General features: G+C 40.5%; 1 protein-coding gene and 1 long non-coding RNA gene across 2 annotated transcripts; both read right to left on the minus strand.

The window, feature by feature from the left end:
- Positions 1–315: 315 nt before the first annotated feature.
- LOC119492794 lies at positions 316–22,782 on the minus strand. The gene is made up of 3 exons (XR_005207856.1): positions 22,771–22,782; positions 21,657–21,660; positions 316–641 (listed from the first exon to the last, which is right to left on the minus strand). It is a non-coding gene; the product is annotated as an uncharacterized LOC119492794 (long non-coding RNA).
- On the minus strand, positions 7,625–13,936 carry npy8br (neuropeptide Y receptor Y8b). Its single transcript, XM_037777547.1, has 2 exons — positions 13,651–13,936; positions 7,625–10,024 (listed from the first exon to the last, which is right to left on the minus strand). Exon 2 carries the CDS (start codon positions 9,869–9,871, stop codon positions 8,774–8,776), a length of 1,098 nt encoding a protein of 365 aa, XP_037633475.1. The 5' UTR covers positions 9,872–10,024; positions 13,651–13,936; the 3' UTR covers positions 7,625–8,773.
- Positions 22,783–23,706: the final 924 nt, after the last annotated feature.

A 23,706-nucleotide genomic window follows, 5' to 3' on the forward strand; every position in this document is an offset into this window, starting at 1 on the left:
TGGAGTAGAAGCGCTGCTGGGTCTCTGTGGTAATCCCATACAGGTGCTCTTTGGATCCTTCAGGTGTATTGGGCTCATTCAGTCTTGTGAAGGGCTCATTGCATGGGTGGAAAAAAGTACAAAATGCAAGTCTCCCTCAAAAATAGGTGAAAAACTGTTCAATATGTAAATGTTACTGCTTCCGGTTCATGGATCACCGGTCTCTCCCCTTGGATATGGTGGAATTCAATCAATTAATAGGATGGCCAGGTTTCCCCTTTACAGACGTGCCCACTTTAGAGTAATCACATGCAGTTTGGGACTGAAAAAAAAAAAACATGCAGTTTTGTGCATGCAGTACAAATGTGTTATTTTTGCCTATTCTAAAATGCTGTTTGAATATTTTTGCCTATGGTGTCCCTAAACAATCTTGGAATTGTGTAAATTGGGTATCACTGTAAAGCTGAGACTCTTATGGATCCAATGAGCCCAATTGTATTCATGTGTGATGATATTAGTCCCCATAGTAGCCATTTCATTGTAGTGACACCATTTTTTATAACTTGACCTCGCTGTATAAAATAACCTGTGGTGACCTCTAGGATAATCACAGCCTCATGAAACTTTACAGCCACAAACTAGAGACCTAGGGCAATCAAAGGCTTTTTCTGTGGTATTCCCCACAGTCTTGGTGTCTAAATGTGGTATTTTGGAGGGATTTTTGCTCATTTTTATTAATTCTCCAGTGGTAAAATATTAATTAAATTAATCAATCTTTTTTTTTTTTATTTCTGATTTATTACTTGAACAGCTTGACACACAGTGCTGAACTGATCTCAAATTAATCTTCAGGTTCCCAGCTTTCAGATGATGTACACCACTTATATGTGCAATATACTGCTGACATGCTATCTCCCCCTAAAAAAACCCTTGTCCCCCCTTAAGAAAGACAAAAACAGGTCTATGAAAAAGAGGAGTGGAGTGGTAAAGGTTAATGAATTTGAGATTTGAGTGGCTCAGTGCTAAGCCACCAGGTGGCACTAGAAAACAACATGAAACTGCATCCTTGAAGTTTCTACTGCTTTAACGCTGTAATGTTTTACTGCCCGTCTGATTCCTAGAATAATGTGCCATAAAATCCAAATTTAGTCAATCACTCTGATTGCTGCTAAGGTTTTATCTACAGTATTGTCCATAAGGCTGGATCAGATCCGGTCAATACTTATTAAAATTTACAGCACTTTATTGTGTTTGTTCACCATGAGGACATGTGTCTGAAGCCAATTTATTGTATTGTAATAGCGCGTTGCTTGCTTGGCTTGTTTCACGCACACTCCACAATCTCCTTTGGATTATAAAAGTGCTTATTCACGGCTGAATAAGCAACATGAAAATGGTTTGACCAGGCGACATGTGTGTTTGCCAATAGCGTATGGAATTTAAACAAACTGAATAACAAATCGAAGTTCATTCATCATGGAGATTTGACAGTGATACAACAGCCTGTAATATCCTGCTGACGAGCGTATAGGGAGTTTACGCTCTTATCTTCAATGGAAAGTGTGTTTTTCAAAGTAGTTCAATCTGTCTGTCACTCTGCTGTTACTCGGCAAACACGCACGATAGCAAATCACTTTTGTTGAACATACACCTGACACCATATGGGTCAAGTATTGTCCTTTACTGAAAGTGATTTGATAAGGGATTAATATACAAAAGGCAATAGCACAGCAGGTCATAAAATATTGACTTAAGATCAACTGATCTGGATGGTCTTGATGATTGGGACCATTGTGGACAATAAACTCTCAGTGCTCATTTACCCTCCATTTTAAACTCAAACACATCATATCAGAAGTGTTACATGCAGCAAATGTTATTTACTGATTTTTTAAAGTGGAAACATCAAAGCAGCCCTAACCTAAGTTATTAAAGAGTATAGATTTAGACAAGATTAGTAGGGCATTTGATGTTTTCAAACAGAGTATACCTGTTGGAGACACGCACACACCCAGATGAACTTGTAGGCTACTCCCACAGCAGCAATGTCCACTTCTAGTTAGTCTCACTGAGACCAGAACAGATTGAACTAATAAAGAGAACATTGGGCCATCACCTCAGTGCTGAGGCAGTCCAGCAGTGGAGTCTCAATAAATGTTGTGTGTTTAATGCTTGCAGGCCTCTGGCCCCTAAACTTGTGAGGATGAATCAACAATAGGGCATTTTGACAGCAGACATTTTTACCTGTCAGCAGATAAAGCTAATTACATTACAGGAATAGCTCATTATTTTTGGAAATACGCTTATATGCTTGCTTGCCGAGAGTTAGATGAGTAGATTGATATGACCTTATGTCTAAATATGGAGCTGGAGAGTGGTATCTCTTCCCATTTGATATCACTCTCTTGTCTGCATGATCTATATGAAGCTACCACCAGCTAACTTAATTTACCATACAGGCTGGAAACAAGCGGAAACAGCCAAGCTGGCTCTGTCCAAAGGCCCCGACACACCAAGCCGGCGGAGTGTCCGTTGGCCTAGTTTTTGCAGTGTGTTACCGCACCGTCTTCTCTAGTCTGTCCGTGTCTGAGATTTTGCGGTGTGGAGAGTTATTTCCTCTCATGCAGGCACAGAACATACTGTATGTACTAACTGGCCGTCGGCTATAGGCTTTGCGGTGAGTTTGAGTGATGTCCGCCAAGACTAAGGCGACATGAGGCAATGCAACAGTCGGCCTTCATCACCGCTAGTTCTTAAAGTCGATTTGGTGTGTCTGGGCCTTAAAGTTAACAAAGTCCACCTACTAGCACCTCTGAAGCACTGGTTAACAAGTCTTATATCATTTTTTTAATCCATACAAAAACCGAGGTGTAAAATGCCAATCTGCTATTTTACAGGAAGACTATTTTTTGGCTGGGATCAAAATTGCTTGGAGTCTCCATTGGTTGCCAAATGCTCCCAGCCAAAATCATAATCAAGCATAACCCCCAGTAAAACGTTGAGTTGTCGCTTTCACACCTACCTTTTTGTATGACTTAAATACATGAGTTAGACCATAATATGCTGGTTAATCAGTGAGCTTTAGAGGGGCTGTTTTTTTAACCTTCAAACAGCTGTCACCCACTGTTTCCAGTGTTTATGCTAAGATAGCCATCTCCTGGCTCCAGTTACATATTTGCTGTAAAGACAAGAAATGAGCACTAATACTGCCTTTGTTCCAATGCCAGTGAATCAGCATGCCCAGTCAAATGGCCTTGGCAGACCTAATGGAAAACAGCCATCAGGTTATTTATTTACACCTGTGATTTCCCTGCTACGGCGCATCAATATGTCTGTAAAAAAAATCCCTATTACTTCACAGTGACTACTTACAATTCTACCACCAAGTCAAAAGGAACGGGACTGTAGTGCCATCCCCGGCAATAAATGTTATGTCTCACTTTCTTTGTCGTCCTTCTTTTCAAGCATGACGACCGCCTGACTGAGCCGGTTCCACTGGAACTGCTTCAGCCTGGCGTAGCGCCTCTGTCGGCGTTTAATAAAGTGCCTTTAATAGCTCGGTGCTCTGTGTCAGCTTGAAGGAAACCCATTGAAACCCCTGAGGAAGCTGTAACCAGGCAACTAAAGCAGGCTGTGGTCTACCTCTTTTCTTCTGATCAAAGAAAATGGAAGGTCAGATGCAGAGGCCAGATCCCAAATTGTCAGGGCAAGATTATAAAGATGAAAGAATTTCTTGTTCGTCTATTGTAAAATGTCTATCTATTTATCTATCTATCTACAGTATCTATCTACTGTATCTCTCTAAGCTTATTTTTCTTTTTGTGAAGACTACACAAGCATGCAAACACAAAAACAAATCCTGAGGAAAAACTGGCCGACACCAATTAGCGGGTTTCTATTCCTGGCTGTCAAGTCTGCTTGTGTTATGCAAGACAAAACTGTGTGTGTTTGTGTGTGTGTGTCTGTGTTATTACAGTAATACAGAAGACACAGACGAAATTGGGGCCCAGGAATATCTTCCAGTATTCAATGGAGATTTCTAGATTTATTTCAAAAGCGGAGACTGTTTTGCTTTGAATTCATCCTTCATTACATGTGTGTAATCCAGGTCTGACTGATAAGCAGGCTGGCACAACATCCCCACTGTTATGATATCTAAACTATGGTAATAAACAGGTAAAAGCAGGAAATGCTCCCTGAGATAAAAACCCGCCCTCACAGATCTGAGGCGGAACCATGAGGGCAATTCAATAGAAAGAGAACGAGGGAATATTGACTGAGCTGATCTATGTGTTTGACCCTTCAATGAGCTACCTGTCAGTTTAATTGCGCCCTACAGATGTTAACATGTATAATAGCATGATTAGGATTCCAGCGGCAGCAATCCTACTCCCACTGACCTTTTCATCTGCCAGAACAAATAGATTAGTTCCTTCTCACAAGGGGATCAGAGATGTACGAAGCCCATGACTTTGCCTGACATCATTACAAGACTTTCAGCTGAAAAATCCTTTTGTAGCATATCTATACTGTGACACCATATATACTGTATCTCATAGAACGATTCCTTAGGCTCATTATGGACCCTGCAGATTCAGCATTGGCTGGGGAGAAGAAATCACACTACGGTTAATAAGTCGTTTTTAATGCCATTAATTAATTAATCGTTTTTAATGCCATTAATTTCTTTAATGCATTAACGCAACTTGCCATTTTTAAGGTTGTAGCAGGCTCAGTTTTAAAGCTAGAGTGAACATACTGGTATCATATGAAACTAAAGAATCCATTGGTACCAACCATGACTAAATATGGATAAATAATGCTCCAAAGTTATGCTAAATTTTATTCTAAAAACATAGCCATGTCATGGCCATTTTCATTCACACATCTTGACGTCAGAGGTCAAGGGACCCCTTTGAAAATGGTTCTTTCCTATAATAAATATATACTAGGGCTGTCAATCAATTAAAATATTGATCGAAAATTAATCACACATTTTTTATCTGTTCAAAATGTACCTTAAAGGGAGATTTGTCAAGTATTTAATACTCTTATCAACATGGCAGTGGGCAAAATAGTGGGCAGAATTTATGCACTTGTATGTATATATTTATTTAACGGCTCAAAAAAAAGACAAATATTGTCCATAAACCCTCACAGGTACTGCATTTAGCATAAACAAATTTGCTCCAATCATAACATGGCAAACTGCAGCCCAACAGCTGTCAGTGTGTCAGTGTGCTGGCTTGACTATGGCTTTCCCCAAACTGCATGTGATTATCGTAAAGTGGGCATATCTGTAAAGGGGAGACCCGTATCTTCCCTTTAGCTTTAAAACTGAGCCTTCTACGACCTAAAAATAGCAAGTTGCGTTAATGCATTTAAGAAATTAGTGGCGTTAAAACAAATTTTTCTCACAGCTTTTAGCGTGTTATTATCACATTAACTTTGACAGCCCTCATATATACATACAATTGCATAAAGCAAGCATATTTGTCCACTCCCATGTTGATAAGGGCATTAAATACTTGACAAATCTCATTTTGAACAGATAAAAAAAGTGTGATTACTCGGATTAACTATGGACAATCGATTGATTGACAGCCCTAATTCACACATAAGGGAAGGACTTTCTCTCTACAAAGCATCAGAAAGCTATTATTATAACTATCGATATGGGAACAGGGCAATAGCAGAGTGAATTATGCCCTTTTCATACAGTAGCAAGGCAGGCAAAAAAAAATTTGACAGAAGAGAATTTAAACGCCGAAATCAACAGCTTGAGGAAAATCTCTCGCCAGCTATGTGGTTCATGCTGTTCCTGTGATCTGGAGAGAATCTCTCTCTCTAAATGAAAATGCAGAGAGCCAAGATGCTAATCTTTCTGGAACTGCTCCACCGACAAGGAGAGTCTGGCCCTGTGGACTCATTAAGTGTCTGTCTTCAGCCGAGCTTCATGTCATAGCGCAGCATTGTGCCCATAGCCCCTTAGCAGTTACTGGGGTAACAATGTAAAACGCCGTCATTTAAGCTCCACTCATTGTCAAGTGTCGCTGGAGTACGTCAGCACCTCCGGCGTCCTGGGTCCTTTCTTCCAAACAAAATGAACGCTGCCGCTTCGTTCAGGTGGCGTTTTCAAAGGAAAGACAGGTGAGAGGAAGGAGATATAGAAGAAGAGAGGGGATTGGCAATCTGTAAAGGTCATCTCCGGCAAAGGCAGCGGTAGCACACTGTCAATTATGCCGACAAGGACCTCTGAGAGCTCTTTTATGGACTAAATTGCCCTTGGAAAACAGTTTGGTAGGCTGTGTGTCGAGTCAAAAACAAGTTTGGCTTTCTGTAAGGTGTAAAAACATGCTACACTTGACCTCCCGCCATAATCACGACAGCTAAAAGGCAGCAACAATCTCGCCCTCTCCTCTCCTCTTCTTCTTCTTTGAGATGGATAAAAGTATAACTGTTAACATGCGTTCCCACAGCATGAATATTTAGCACAATTCCCATTGATCTGTTTTTTTTTACCCTCCCCATGCTGTTTAAAATCTAAGGCAGCAAACACAACACTGATTTATTCAACACTACAAGCACATCTAAAATGTGTTGTGATCTCAGACATCCCTCTGAATAATGCACACGGAGGCAGCACACTGAATTTGACCTCGGAAAGAAGCAAAGATTTTGAAATATTGACTGTGTAGAAGATATTTTTTTCCCCCTGTACACCAAATACCACGGCAGTATAATCTTTGGGGAATAAGGATCCCACACTCCACAATGTTTCCTAAAGTGGAAATGTCTGATCTCAGTTTACCATTTTTGCCTTTAAAGCAGCAATAGGCAAGATTGGAGCATGATTAAAGAAAGTTATTTTTATAAAACGGTCACTATATCCTGACAGTAGTGCATGAGACAGGTAATCCAAAAAAAATCATGTGTCTCTGTGTCCTCCGGTGTCCTCCGGTGCTCCTAATGGCATCTGCAAGATTTCACAGAATGGAGGAAAACAACCAATCAGAGTAGCCATGTTGAGACCAGTTGAGGAAATACCAAGCACCGCCCACCAGCCAGAGCAAACTTTCTCATTTTACAGCTAAACAGTACACTACAAGATGTTTCTGAAAACATTTGAGGCGAGAAATAGACATTACAGTAACAGAATATTGATTTATATTTGATCAGCGCTGCCTAGTTTAACCGTTTGATCGGAGTTTGCGAGTGATTGACAGCTGCCTCCGTTGAATGAACAGCCAATAGGAACGCTCTCGCTCTGAAACGACCTGTGATTAGCCAAAGTCTTTTGACTCAAAGATTTTTTAAAGGCTGCAAACAGAGTCATGAGGAGGTGCAGAAGTCTAGTTTTCTCTCAGAACAATTGCATTACAATATGCTGAAGGTTATTATGGAATTGCTGCCCAATGATGCCAAAAAAAAACTGCCTATCCCATATTAATGGGAGACTCAGGACCAATCAATTATCTGGTAAAAACTGAGGGTGACAGCGAAAAATCTATTCTGTATCTATTTACAATAACGCATACTCCGAAAGCAAGGCAGACAGGAAGTTTGGCAAACAAAAACAAAAAAAGATTTGAAGATCAAACCGTCAAAATTGCGACCCATCAAAACCAAATATTACAACATATCATTAAAGATTATCATCTTTAATAGTAAATGTTAGTAAACGTTTTAATTCAGTTTATTACCACAAAGAGAAGTGACTTACAACAGGTTTCCTAGGATATATCTGCTATGCTGCTACACAGTGCTCTTTATTCCCTATACCACACCATAAACTATAACTGTGTCACATTGTTTACAGGCCATACACGTATTTAGTAAGGTTATATACAGCAGGAGAACCCGGCTCTGACAAAGTCCTTTACTGCCTCTTTTATTTTGTTTTATGGCACTTGATATATGGTTGCTGAATGGCACATTTGTTGTGAAAAAAACATCCCACACGCATAATACACTGGAGCGCAGACCTTGGCGGACAGCATGGATTGTATATAGCTTTTGCCAAGGTTTGCTGTTAAAGAGCATTACATCGTTTGTGGTGATTTTAGGTAATAATAAACGCATTAAGATGATGCTAGTAAATTGTCTCAGTGGACGCCCGGAGCCACATTTAATGCACTAATGTCCTCTCCTTCAGTTACGTAATAAGCCACTCCGTCAATAATCATTAACACATCACAGTTTACAATCTCTTGATATTTTCATCGACACTATTAATATAAAACAACTAAATTGAAAAGAACATTTGCAGTTCCCCAACCCCTTTGTCCTTTCAGTTCTCTCAGGTGGTCTCATTGTCCATATTTAAAGCAGGTAAAAGTGTGAAAAGCAAAACATAAGCAGTTTATGTTTGTTGAAATGTGACAATCCCAGTGCTTTAGAAAGAAAACACGACAGATGTATACCACATTAAATGCTGTCTCTTCATTCGTATGTGCCCACAGTACATGGAGAAGGGACTATACAGACTGCGAAAGTGCTCATGTAAAGTGCCCTCAGTTGCCCTACAATTCTTCAACTTGTCCAACCTTTGCACCATCAATTTGTTATCTACTTCCTCTTTCATGTGACCTCATACTGAATCGAGGGCATCGCGCCATGCTGGTTAAGTGTCTTCAGTCGGCTCTCTCCGGACTGCTGTTAGTGAGGTTTATAACTTTGTAAATGTCAGCCTCGCTTTTGGACGCAACGAAGCAAGAAAAGCTCCAAAGGATGACACAATGAGGGCTGAGGAAGACTCAGTAGTGTTTGTTTCCTTCACTGAAAAGGCTCAGATCTAAGTATTGTTGCTGATAGATCCATTGCTCAAGATTGACCCCTTGGTGACCTCTGTGCTGACAGTAGAGAGCGGGACGCTCTCGTATCGCTCCGTCACCCCCCAGCAGCGACAGCGCAACAGGGTGGTCTTGAGCTGCTTCTGGAAATTGCTGTTGAGGAAACCGTAGATGATGGGGTTAACACAGGTGGAGGCCATGGCCGTGAGGTGGCAGAACGAGAAGATGATATCGTGGCCACAGGTCGGGATGGCCTCATGGTTCCAGTCGAACACCGTGTTGAAGACGTTGAGAGGGAGCCAGGTGAGGGCGAATGCCACCACTATGGCGATCAACATGGCGTTAATCCTCGCGGCGCCTTTGTTTTTCTTCTGAGTGGCGTTCCTGCCGCGCTCCACCATGTCCTTCCTCCTCCTGAGGCGCAGGTAGATGTGCAGGTAGCAGAGCATGATGAGGGCGAGAGGGAGGAAGTACTGGAAGACGATCAGGGAGGTGGTGTAAGCTCGCCGCTCTTGGACCGACGGCCACCGCTCCACACAAAACAGGTGATCACTGATTGGGACGCTCATGTTCTGGAAAGGCAATGCGAGCACGCTGTACGAGAGGAAAGGCACCGAGATTAGGCAAGCCACGATCCAGGTGACAGCCACGGCCAAGTAGGACTGGCCCACCATTGGCTTCCATCCAGTCGGGTGGACAATGAGCTGGTAGCGCTCCATGGCGATGAGGACCAGGGAGAAGATGGAAACGGTGACCGATATGCACTGGACAAAGGGCGTGAGCTTACAGAGGACCTCCCCTAGGACCCAGCGGTCCATCAGCATGTAGATAATAGTGACCGGCAGGCACACAATGCACATGATGATGTCAGAACAGGACAGGTTGGCGATGAAGATGTTGGTGACGTTGCGCATCTCCTTGTGCCGTGTGATAACAAACACCAGGCAAGAGTTCCCGATGAGACCCACGGCCAAAACTGTACTGTAAGCAACGATGAGGAAAGTGGTGCCGCTCACTGAGAGCGCGCAGTCGTCGGTGGAGTCCCACGGTATTTCTTTCCACTGGGCTTGGTTGTGATTGGTGTTTTGCTGCAGCTCCATGGTGGCTTTCCTGGGCTCACTTCAGAGGCCTAATTGAACTAATTTGTTGTGTCACACCTGCTGTAATTACTTCATGAATAACATTAGCATTTTCTTACAGCTTTCCATCATCCTTAATCTTTGGCAATCTTAACATCAGTCTTCATTTGCTGCCTGGAAAAAAAAGAAAGAAAGAAAATGAAATGAGTAATCTCAAAGAAACTTCCAGTCATGAAAAGTGTATTTCTAAAGTTATTGAGATATCAAGAGGTTGGTTTGTCACTCAAATTGAAAAACTGCTCCCATAAAAACTGCTGCATAAAAAGAAATTTACCCTAACTTGCTGAAAAAGCTCATTTCATCATTAGACTTCTTTTATAGAGGACCTATTATGCTAATTTTCAACTCACTCATTTACATGCTTTAATGTTAAAAAAAGGTTTTACTTTTCTCATAGCGGCTGTGCTGCAGCACCTCTTTTCACCCTCTGTCTGAAACGCTCTGTTTGGGCTTCTATCCCCACTAAAGCCCAGTCTGCTCTGGGTGAGCAGTTATGATTGGTCAACCGAAACAAACTCTTCGGACTCTGCTCCAGCTCCGCTCTAACAAGCTTTGTTTGAGGGCATGCCAAACTTGCCACCAGGCAGGTATTATGCAAATGTGTTACTTGGTGACATCACCACGTTACGGGAAAAAAGGCGGGACTTCAAGCAAGGCGTTTCTGCGGGGGAGAGTTACTCCTTTTGGTGAGGACTTTGGGCTTTGTACCTTTGCAGACCTTTATTTATATAATATATATATATATATATATATATATTATATATATTATTGGAAATCAATTAACAACACAAAACAATGACAAATATTGTCCAGAAACCCTCACAGGTACTGCATTTAGCATAAAAAATATGCCCAAATCGTTCCATGGCAAACTGCAGCCCAACAGGCAACAGCTCTGTCAGTGTATTAGAGTGCTGACTTGACTATGACTTGCCCCAAACTGCATGTGATTATCATAAAGTGGGCATGTCTGTAAAGGGGAGACTCGTGGGTACCCATAGAACCCATTTTCATTCACATATTTTGAGGTCAGAGGTCAAGAGACCCCTTTGGAAATGTCCATGCCAGTTTTCCTCGCCAAAATGTATCATAACCTTGGAGCGTTATTTAACCTCCTTCGTGACAAGCTAGTTGGACATGGTTGGTACCAATGGATTCCTTAGGTTTTCTAGTTTTAAAACCTCCGAAAAATCGATTGCGTTAATGTGTTAAAGAAATTAGTGTCGTTAAAACGAATTTGCATTAATGCGTTACTGTCGCGTTAACTTTGACAGCCCTAATATACAGTATATATATAAATATAAAGGTCTACAAATGTACAAAGCCAGAAGTCCACACCAAAGGGGATTACTCTCCCCTACAGAGTAACAACACACTAAAAGAAAGGGAAAAAGCACGAAGGCATAATAGGTCATCTTTAAATGTGGCCGAAACTGAAGCGGGACAGGTTTTTAAATCACAGTGCTCCTTTGATGTAATTCCACAAGTGTCTTTTTGGTGTGTTTAGTGGTCCAGTTTCACCTATGCATACACTGGCAGTACATTCAGTATAACAAAAATGTATGAAGGGAATAATTAATGTTGATATGCAGATATCATGAGGCTGATTTTCTATCTCCTCCAGGACTGGCTATAAGAAGAAATGATGCGCTGATGGCATACCATCAAGAACACAGCACAGATCCCGACTTCGTGACATCCCTATAATGGCATGCTGATTTAAATTTCCATCACAATAACGCGATAATGACTGCTCCTTCAGAGACAATCATTCCCTCTCACTGTTTTCTCCCCTTTTGACAGCGGGAATTTATTCTGTTTCTGTCCATAAAGGAACAGACACCTCTCATCGCCACTGAGCATTCACAATGGCTTCTCGGATTCTAAAGTACATGTGCTCCTTAAAATCTTCTACAAATTAATGTACTGGAAAACAGAAGAGAAATACAATTTCGCTACACCAAGACCATCTGACTAGTGTGTGTGAATGCGCACGTACATGCATATGTCTGTGTGTGTGCATGTGTGTGTGTGTGTGTGTGTGTGTGTGTGTGTGTGTGTGTGTGTGCACGCAGCACATTGAAAAAAACAGTACTGATTAACCAAGATGTTTTGCCCCACGGCTCAATTCCTCAGAAATGAGTTTTGCAACGCAGCTATGCAAACAGAATGAAATCTACAGGATTTAAAGGAGTTATCATTTTTAATTGAGGACTCCTTAATGATGCCGAATAATGACAGGTAGCACGTTTAGTTGCTTGTGGCTGTCTCTCTGTTGAGCAGAAATGTCCCATTATAACGTGCTGCTTCATCTGAGGTGATTAAAGCCAGAGTATTCATAACAAAAAGTACACACTTGAACCTGGAGCCAAGTACGGTAGGTAATACCACTTATCATACCCATGCTGCAGCCTTGAAGCTGATTATTTATGCCAGAATATGGACACTTAAAGTCATGCATTGCTTTATGTTGTGTCTGCTGCTAAAGGACAGTCCAAAGGGCATTTTAACTAAAGACATTATTAGTATTTGAAACAAGATTTACTATAAATTATACACATTATCTGCAGGTTACACACAAAGAAACAGCCTTGGATACTATCCTTTTTATGATGTCCTTCTTTTATGATCTTTTTATCTATGTAAAGTGTCTTTGAGTTTTTAGAAAAGCGCTATATAAATAAAATGTACTATTATTATTATTATTATTAAATTAACTATCTTGTTGCTAAATAATAATTGTGCTGCTAAAGACATGTAAATCCAGAGGACAGATGGTCATTTTGTAATGGGTTATGTATGAATAATTGTGATGTGTTTTGTTTTTTGTCTGATGGGTCTTACTTGTCTGTCTGTCTATGGTAACAGGATGTCTATTGTATGTGTACTTTTACTCAAACTGAGCTGGCTATGGATGCAAAATGAATTTCAGTGCAAACTGACGATAAAGTTGTATCGTATCATATTAACTGTGAAGCAAGAAAAACAAAACAAAGAAATTAGAGCTCATGGGGATTTGTCTCAAAATGGTTTTATATATTGTAAATAAGATTTTTTTTTTTAAAAATCACATCGTTCATCCAGTCACCTCACTAAACCACTTTGACATGACACACAAGTCTGGATTTGCTCATGCAAAAATGATTCCACTGGCATCACGCACCAGGCGGATGAAAAACGCATGAAGGGATGACAAAGTGTGAGAGTGGTTTATATATATGTGCATCCTATCTACCTACCTACCTACCTACCTACCCTGTGCGTCTGCAGCTGTCTGTCTGTCTGTAGCTGTCTGTCTGCTCTCAGCTCCGGACAGGTGCAGGAGACTCCTCTCTGTCCTCCAGTGTGTCCAACCACCGTGTGTGTGTGTGTGCTCACTGCTCTCCTGTCCAGATGGGGATACCCATCTCTCATTACCACCTACTTACACTTTGAGCATCTGCTATATAAGGAGAACACAGTAAGTAAGAAGAAGAGCTACTATACAGCCTGACAGCACAGGGATATCAAACATACCAGCTCGTGCGTAAAACTCACTATACACACCTTTAAGAACCGATAAAGACATATATAAAAAAATATTAGTCGCACCATGTCATGATAAAAAAACAAAACACCCTATATGAAAATATAATATTTCTTACTTTCAGGTAACCCTCCACCCAAATAAAAAAAAAAGAGTTGCATGAAATGCTGTTTTTATTTCAATTAGATGTCAAAATGAGCCATTGTTTTCTTACCGAGCTGTTGTTTCCTCCTGGACGTCCAGCGCTGCTTTGCATCAGGTGAGACACAACAAGAGTTTTTGGTCGAAGGGGAAGGTAGGAGGAGGAGGAGGAGGAGGAGGAGGAGGAAGAGGAGGAGGTGTCCTGCCAGGATCACTGATAGGAACTGAGATATCTCTTAAAGCGACCTTATGCCTCAGACTCTCAGGCAGAGAGGGATGTGATTGGGAACACGTTGTTACATAATAAATTCTCACTGGCACGCTCCTCACGCACGTGCACGCGCGCGCACGTGCACGCGCCCTCACGAGGGCCAATGGGGGGGGGAAATTGAGTTATTGGAAATTTGCACTTCACCCTCAAATGTGTTAGCGAGCGACACTAGATGATTCATTTAGTGTGTTGAGAAAACGGGCGTCATGCTGAGCCTTCTCATACTGAGGAGAGGTTCATACATCCCCAATGACAAATTGCTGTAATATCACTGTATTTTTTTTTTATTTAATTTTTTTATTTAACCTTTATTTAACCAGGTAGTACTCATTGAGATTAAGCATCTCTTTTGCAAGACAGAGACATGGCCCAAGACAGCAGCATTTAAACATACATTAAAGTTTCAGACGCCACAACATTAAACAAATGCAAAATAAATACATAGCATCATATCATACAAAACACATTAAAATCAAGTGTTTGAAGCCAATGTTAAAGTGAAAATATTCAGAAACACAGACAGCTCCCGATTGACTCTGCTTCTTCTAGGTCTTTCATTAATGTTTTAAATTCATCAAAAGTAATCAGATTTCCCAGTTTCAACTTAGCTTGCAGTGTATTCCAGGAGAAGGGAGCGGAATAGCTGAAGGCCATCTTACCTATTCTGTGCGGACCTTAGGTACAGATAATAAGAACAGGTCAGACGAGCAGAGTATTATCTTAGTGCAATGTTTAAATTCCCATAGGGCTTAGTATAATTGCTATACTAAGCCTACACACATGCCTGTGTTCTTCTTTCAACGTGGGAAACATTTTTAAATCAAGACTGTATAGAGTATAATAAGCTGTGGATAAACAGAGAGATTTTCAGACACAGATTTTGTTAATTTTTCACACCCTGCGAGCTGCTCTGTGGCTGCAAAGCTTTTATGAAGAGTGTGTTTGTTGAAGAGAACAAACACAGTGTCCATTACAGTGAACATATACCAGCCCAGTCGCACAGCAGTTTGTGAAATAGTGACAATATTTAATGTATTGATTTGTGTAAATAGACACGAATTTCAAATCAATTCGTATGTAATCCACGTAATGTGAACCGGGAAGTATAAGAGAGCATAGGGAGGAAATCGGGGACTTCTTAGCGAGGAAGTCTGAGTGGATGGGTGGGTCAAAAAAGACTTTCACCCAGGACACCGGTGTTTGTGTCCCGAAACAAGTCAAAGATGATTTACTTAAGTTTCAGCACTTCCTGAGTTATTTTAACCCAAACGGGTTACGGCCTAAACCTAACCAAGTCGATCTCTTCCTAAACCTAACTAAGTAGTTTTGTTGCCTAAACCTAACCGAGTCGATCTTTTCCTAAACCTACCTAAGTACTTTTGTTGCCTAAGCCTAACCAAGCTAATCTTTTTGCTATACCTAACTAAGTAGTTTTATTTTGAAAAGACTGGAGTGGAAATTGACATCATGTGTTGCTGGACATTCGTAGGAAAACACATGGAAAATGCGTTGTTGAAAGTCCTGCTGAGCGTCACAAAAAAAAAAAGAGAAATTTGTGTTATACACGAATCAAACAGATAAAATTTCATGACTATTTCAAACTGCCATGAGACCGTGTTGGACATACATCATCTTGTGTTCCTATTTCATTGAAGTATATTTTGTCACCCAAAACACTACAATGCATATCTATAAAGAAGCCTAAATTTAATAATGACTATTGATGGCAATCGATTGATATGTGCATGCATTCTTGCAAAGCAATGAACTGGCTTCTCTTTCTGTTATAAAGATCATTAACCCATTATCAATGTGTAATCTACTAGTGCATACCCCAAACTAACCACACAGGTTCTCTCTGCGTCTGCAGTATGCACCTTTGCATAACTTTTTGGCGTCGACACAAACTAAAACAGCATCACGATTAGAACCTCAGTCCTGATCCCTCCGCAGATAACACCTCGAACTATTTTAAACCCGTTCTTTACACCTCTCTTGCTTGTGCAACAGATTGTTAACGGCTTCTTCACACTGTCCCCACACACTCCTGTTTCAAGTGGAGGCTGCATGAGAGAGAACAGTAATAGCTGTTTGTCTGAGAGGCAGAATGGAGAAATGACTTGCCACCAGCAACAACAGCTCTGTGGGTGTTTACTTGACACAGGGACACGGGGTGTCAAGTCACTCAAGACGACATCTAATCTATGCACATATTTTGCAGAGAAAAGCAGCGTTTCAGCATTCCTGCTGAAAAGGAACTGGGTCAACAGTACTGCAGGACTGGATGTGTTGCCTCGAAACAAGCAACTATTCAATATATTGAGATGTGGAACGGCTGTTGTAACTCTCCCCTTGTGCAATCTCCACTACTGTCACTCACATTTAGATTTTTCTTTCAACTGGCGCTTTTTTAACGGAAGGAGAGAGGAAAACATTTCTTAGAGTCTTGAATGTCCAGACAATTGAGCACCATGATGCCATGAAATTGTTTTTTTTGACAGTGTGTCCACCATTTTTTGTTATGATTGATAAGTGACAAGTCGATGGGCTCGAGGGTGTTCGGCAAGAGTGGCCAGAGAAGCTTATGCAATCTGGAAAGGAAGAACACCTCTCTCATGGAACAAGGGAACACGGTTTCTAAAACATTTGCGACACAGAGTGTGCAAACAGAAAGCAGATGAGCTGTGTTTCGTCTTTGGTGATAAGGTAGAACAAGACCAGATAACGTGTCCCAAACATTTTTGAAACATTATCTCGCTGTCGCAAGAAATATTTGATTGCTCTTTGATCGCTTCTTTTATTCGGTACACTCTATCAACTGTTTAGACTCCCCTCCTGTGTCCATTTACACAATACATATTGGGAGTCGATGTCCATATTTGGATTCAGAGAGAGACTTGTATTACATAAGGCATTTGTGAGCGTTTCTTGTGGGAAAATTGTTAATAGTTTTATGTGTCGCTGCCTGTGTAGATCAATATAGTACCGTACCCTATTAAGAGGGAATTGTTCCCCTGCTGTAGCTCCACATATCCATGTTTAATGGTATTTGGGGAGCAGTTATTCCTCTGTATTTTTAAACCCATACTGTAACTTGTTTTTGGGATGATTTATTTGTGTTGACAAAAAAAACTCTCACTTTAACAGACCTTTAATACACTCCGCTGTGCAGTGAGGCTTCAAAATAGATTTCAACACCAGCCAGCCAAAACAAAGAAATAAATGGTGTGCGGCTCTCTGTAACTTCACACTTTGTTCAGTCCTGTTTTAGAGGGGGAACGGAAAGAAAGAAAGAAAGAAAGAAAGAAAGAAAGAAAGAAAGAAAGAAAGATCCTGTAAAAATACACAGTATGTTTCGCCTATGACCCCGTTGTGAAATATTTTGTGATGGCAAGAGGAACCTTAGTAATATATTATTAAACCTGGTTGAAAGGAATACTTCATGCTGCTGTGAGAGGGGCCGTTATATTGTGGATCCAGGATTGAAAAGTTAGTCATAGACCCTTGTTTGAGCTCAGGAAGGGCCAGTTATCGTTATAATGAGTTATGGAAAGAAGTATAAATACAACTTATCTAACATCTAACATTGATTGTAACTAGCACAGATGAAATTAACTTATGGCTCCAGTAGAATTTGTTCAATTTTGTGCAAGGCAAAGTCTTTATTGTTTATTACAGTAATGGGGTCATATAGTTATATTGTGAAGTGTCTGAACTAAGGCTGTCAATAAATTAAAATATTTAATCACATGATTGTCCATAGTTAATCGCAATTAACCGCAAATGAATCACTAATTTTGTATCTGTTTAAAATGTACCTTAAAGGAAGATTTGTCAAGTATTTAATACTCTTATCTACACAGGAGTGGGCAAATATGCTGTTTTATGCAAATATATGTATATATTTATTATTGGAAATCAATTAACAACACAAAACAATGACAAATATTGTCCAGAAACCTTCAATGGTATTGCATTTAGCATAAAGACAGTGTGTCAGTGTGCTGACTTGACTATGACTTGTCCCAAACTGCATGTGATTATCATAAAGTAGGCATGTCTGTAAAGGGGAGACTCGTGGGTACCCATAGAACCCATTTTCATTCACATATCTTGAGGTCAGAGGTCAAGGGCCCCCTCTGAAAATGGCCATGACAGTTTTTTCCTCAAGCTAGTATGACATGGTTGTTACCAATTGATTCCTTAGGTTCTTTAGTTTCATATGATACCAGTATCTTCACTCTAGCTTTAAAAATGAGCCTGCTACAACCTAAAAATCGCAAGTTGCGTTAATGCATTAAAGAAATTAGTGGCGTTAAAATTAATTTGCTTTTTTTTTGCATTAACACATCATCATTATCGCGTTAACTTTGGCAGCCCTATTATGAACAGAAAGGAAAGTTGGACCATAATAAAATAAGACAAAGGCAGAACAAAATCATATCATATCCATGCTGAATTATGCCCGCAAAATAAAGTGATGCTCTTCTTGCCACTTAGTAGCAGTAGGTAAGATAAAAGATGTTTTACTGTAATAGTATTGATGAATACCAGCATAGAAAATGACTCCCTGAGTTCTTACAGTCATGGATAATAGAGATACAGTACACTGTATGTACATAATGGTGATATACAACACGATATATTGATAGTGACAATGTTGTAAATATTAACACAGGGTACCACATTTGTATGTAAATTGCACATGTGTTACTGTAAAATTAGGTCAAGGTCTGTCAGAGATTACTGTATGCTCCTGAGTAAAGCCCACCGATGGGAGTATAAAGAGATGAGAATGAAAATATTGACAGTCACTAACCTTAACGCCATGGGAATGTTATTGTATGCCAACATTTTATAGAGCTATATATTGGTTTGTAGGCTGTAAATATACCCATATGTAGGTGCGTGATAAGGATCCTTATGCATACATGTATGTGCAGATTGAAGGAAAAGCTGCACATGTTATACTTACTAGTAAATTATATAGATATACTAGTGGTGTTGCAGCTTTTGAGTCTATTTGTACCTTTTGAGAATGGGAGATGCTGACCAGGATTCTAATCAATATTTTATTGTGATGTATATGTGAATGCATGAATAATTTATGATTTTTTTCGTGATGTGTGTTGTATGCAATATGTATTCTGTTTGATATCATTGATATTGTGTATGAGAAAGAAATAAATAAAGAAAGAAAGAAAGACAGACAGACAGACAGAAAGAAAGAAAGAAAGAAAGAAAGAAAGAAAGAAAGAAAGAAAGAAAGAAAGAAAGAAAGAAAGAAAGAAAGAAAGAAAATTGAACCACGACTCTGACGTTTGATCTGTCCACTGTTCACACCCCTCTTATAAGCTATTTCAACATTGTCATTGTGTGAAAAGCTAACAGCTAACAATGAAAAATCTGAACATGGCCGAGGTCTAATTCATCATCCAAAATCAAACAGTGAAACACAGAAACCGCATTAATCATGACGCTTGATTTCCCCTTCAACCTGCTCTCACTGCAACCATAAATCCATACGCATTGTGTACAGGGAGCTACACACTGAGTGAAGGACAATCTTCCCTGCAATATTACAGCCCCTTCAAGAACCAAGTTGAAGTGATCCTTGACCAACCCATCCCTGCAACACAGTCCTATAAATCCCCTGAGGCTTTAAATAACCCCGGCCAAGAACAAATGCCACAATACCTCAGGTACCCGTGGAGGACAAACAACCCCCATCAGTCGCACAGATCACATCTGACACAGAAGCTCACCCTGATGCTCCTCTGTTTATATATGACTTTTGGGAGCAGGTGGTGGTAATGCTGGTGAGTATTAAAGAGAAACACAATTCATTTACAGTAAAACTGAAAGTGGTTGCTCATAGTGACAAACCCACAGAGAATTATCACCCAACTCTGCAGTTCCCCTCAACTCTACAGAGCTTTAGCTTTATCCCTTTTCAGCTCATTTTTGTTGTATTTCCAGCCAAAACCTTAACTGTTTTGATTGAGTCTCACTGCTCTCATCAACATTTTTTTTTTCTTCTGTAGTAGACAGCTGTTTTCAGTGGGGAAAAAAGGTATAAAAACCCACTGTACTTGTACTTGTACTGTGTTGGGAAGACTAGTTACTAACCACAAACTATGTATAGCCTAAGAAGTGGAAATAGTCACCGTGATCTCACCCATTGGTTTGTGGACTGCCAGAAGTGACATGAGAGGGTGGAGCTAAGCACAACCAAACGCTGAATAAGACATTTTTAGGCAACCAAAAGAGGTTATAATTAACTTTCATGAACTGAAAACACACTATGAAATGGTTAAAAACACAAACAACTCCCAGACCGGACAACGCCGTGGTATAGCGACCTGTTACTCACAAGATAGCCACGCCCTAAAGCAGGGTATGCTTTATGGTCTATTTGACTCTAAATGGGACCATAATTTACTAAATGAACATCATGCTGTATTGAAGAAGACTTGAAACTAGAGATTGAGACCATAAACTCATGTTAACAATGTTTACTGAGGTAATAAATCAAGTGAGAAGTAGGGTCATTTTCTCATAGACTTCTATACAATCAGACTTCTTTTAGCAACCAGAGGAGTCGCTCCCTGCTGGCTATTAGAAAGAATGCAAGTTTAAGGCACTTCAGCATTGATTTCACCTTTCAGACCCTGGAGTTGCATGGATTAAAGGTAGAATTGGTAATGCTGAGAAACTAGCAAGAGTACGTTAGATTTTAAAATGATTAAACCGAAAAACCCAGCCCCAGTGTTGCCAACTCTTTTCCAATGAAAGTAGCTAGCAGCACTAGCTCCAAAAGTCCCTAAATCTAGAGAGAAAGTCACCAAATCGGCAACACTTTATGCTATTAACTAAATTAACCAACTGTTAGCTTCATATTACCATACAGGCATGAGAGTGGTATGAATTTCTTCATCTAAATCTCCAATAAGAAAGCCAATAAGTCTATTTCCCAAACTGTATTATTTCTATTCCTATAAACCTTGACACCACATTTATCCACATTAATATGTTTCCAAGTCACCAAAATGGAAACTTAGTGTTACAGTTTTGGACCATAAAGTCTGCCAAGTATGAAATGAAACAAAGCTAATAAAAACTGATTTCAATTATGGTATGCGCTACTGCAAAAAATAAACTTAGAACAGTGGAATAAACTGATTTAAAGTAGGGATAAGAGCAATAGGGACATAGAGAGAGGAAAGAGATAGCTGGAGAGGAGCCTGAGATTGGAGTTTATTAAAACACAATTGCATTAGCAGACTGAAAGGTAGAATCAATCCAGCGTACATTAGACCTGCTGACCCTCCTCCTTTAATTCATATAAATGTTCAGCGTGTCCTTCCTACTTTCTAAAGCCACATAAGTATTCCACTCAGCTCCAGTCACATCTCACAGACAATTCCTTTTACCGTCACGCTTCTCCCTCGGTGTTCCTCCGTGTCGACATACTGTATGATTCAGGATATACACTAACGTTGTCACAGCGAGCAAGACGGCAGATGTCACACCCCAAAATAGCCCTCATCCCAATAGCAAGAGGTGAAAACTGAATTCAGAGGCAACGTAACGTGATAGAGGGAAGGCAGCAGGTTGCTATTGATCCATAGAAGCCTTGTTCAATATGAGTCCAAATCCACTGACACATGGCAGATATGACCAACCACCCACTCTTATTGGCCACAGTTTAGCTTTATCCCAATTAGAATTTGGTCTACCATAAGCCCCACTCTACTTGGCCTATTGCAAAGTGTTGGAGAGGATGGCAGTTACCAGGGTTACTGTACATGGCTGTGTTTCTGAAATCTCACAGAAAATGCATACTGATCATGCTTTGATGAGCATAATGTAAATTAATCATTTCACGTCAGTGTGAAGAGACAGAGGCATAAAGCTTGTTCCATCGCCTCTGATATTCCATTAGCAGTCTAGGCAAGTGGTACACGACGCAGACCAAACCTCTCCCTTTGAGAGCAGCTGTCAAAGCAGTCCGGCCGAGTTATCTGGTACTGTCAAGTCTCTGCTTGCTGTCTTGTGTAATACTTTCCACTGGGAAATGCCAGTTTCCTGCCACGTGTGGTGTGGGCCATGTATTGGGGCAAATAAGCATTTTATGAGCACAGCACGAAATTATTTTTTTCAGTTAGCTCTCTTCATTTCTCTCTCACTCACTGAAGGCCCTTTCAGACACAACGTGACAACGGCACCGTTGCGCTCTGAGCGCCATGATTTCTAATGGCTTGCGCTATGCCACGACGTTTTTTTTGCTGCGTCGAGCAAAGCCCAACTTTGGGCGCTGCACGCAGTGATGTGCGCTGAACATGAGCTCAAACTGCACTGTGTCGCGGGGAACGAAATTTGGTGTAGCTCTATTGTCGTCCGGGTGGAAACAGTAGAGATTATACACGCTGTACAGTGCTAGACATGGGTTATGTGTGAAAATTTGCCACAAATTGGGAGAAATATGGGAGAATTGTGACCCCAGGAGGAAACTGGGAGTGGGCAATGAAAAACGGGAGTCTCCCAGGAAAATCAGGAGGGTTGGCAAGTATGTCCCAAGATTTAATTTTAGACATGGAGGCAATTTGTATCTGACCTCTGGTGACCTTGAGAGGTCAGCATCGCCTTTATGCCCGCGAAAAAGTGAAGAAATTGCCTATAGTCTGCCTATAGACGTCAAATCTGAAATACCTCCACGTCTGAAAATTAACCTCATAGTTTATAAAAACACTGAAGAATGTTTAATGCTTAACCACAAAATGCACAATACATGAGGTTATCTGCTCTACTAATACAAGAAAAAGATCCACCTTCTGTCTTCCTCTACAAGAAGCCATTAAGTGGTTGTCCATCCTTTCACAATCTTTAAATGAGCAGTGACGGATGAGCATTTGCAACGACATGCATGAAACTGGTTCAAATTGGTTGATTTTCCTCCGTGATTTCTTCTTTATATTAACACAAACTGACAATCCTTGAATCCTGTAGAGCAGAACATACTGTTGGGATGCTTAAATATTTCAGCAACATTGGTTTGTTGTCTCTAAGTCCCCAGTGAGGCAGGGTAATCTCAGCCTTTTCAAGACCAATGACTGTGACCTCACAGAAAAACACTGCTTTAGCTGACTTGGGAGTTGCCGTTATGATCAAACAATAAATGTCAATATTTCCCCATGTAATTTCAATTATCCAGATTCCTTACTGAATACAGACTAAAATTTGCATTTAATTTTCCTAATCCCACTGTAGCGTGCCATCGCAATTTCTCACAAAATTATTCATATTCACAACAAAATATACCGAGGCAGATCCGTCCAAATCCTGTGGCAGTGTAAATGACCTCCCGCTGTTGATCATTTCAGGAGAATTACAGTATGTATCACCCAGTGGCTGCTGTACTAAGACGGTTGGCAGGCTTCATCAAACAGCAGCGCTGGAAGTTGTTGTGTTACAGGGTTTTTGGTGCAGGGGGAAATTGATTGCTCGCTTCACAATCACCGAGCAGCCCTAGCAAAAATTGCACCTGCCAGGGCTGCACCTCAGTCACTTTACAACCCTCCATTCAACGCATGAATCACAGAGCGGGGAGTGTGAATATAATACAGTAGACACAGTTCATTTCATGCTGCTCCCATTCCTTCATGAACTGTCCCATTATTTTTATATTTTGACACGCACTCCTCACACGCTTCACAGTTTCTGCCTTACTATTGACTCTAAAGTAAACACGCAAACTAATTAAAGAAAAGGTTATATTTAGACAGGCTGCACATTAAGATTTCAGCTCTTATATGCCAAGTGTGCAAGTAACAATGATGGTTCAGTGCCATACTTTGC

This window comes from Sebastes umbrosus, chromosome 8 (assembly GCF_015220745.1).
Source record: "Sebastes umbrosus isolate fSebUmb1 chromosome 8, fSebUmb1.pri, whole genome shotgun sequence".
NCBI classification, from domain to species: domain Eukaryota; kingdom Metazoa; phylum Chordata; class Actinopteri; order Perciformes; family Sebastidae; genus Sebastes; species Sebastes umbrosus.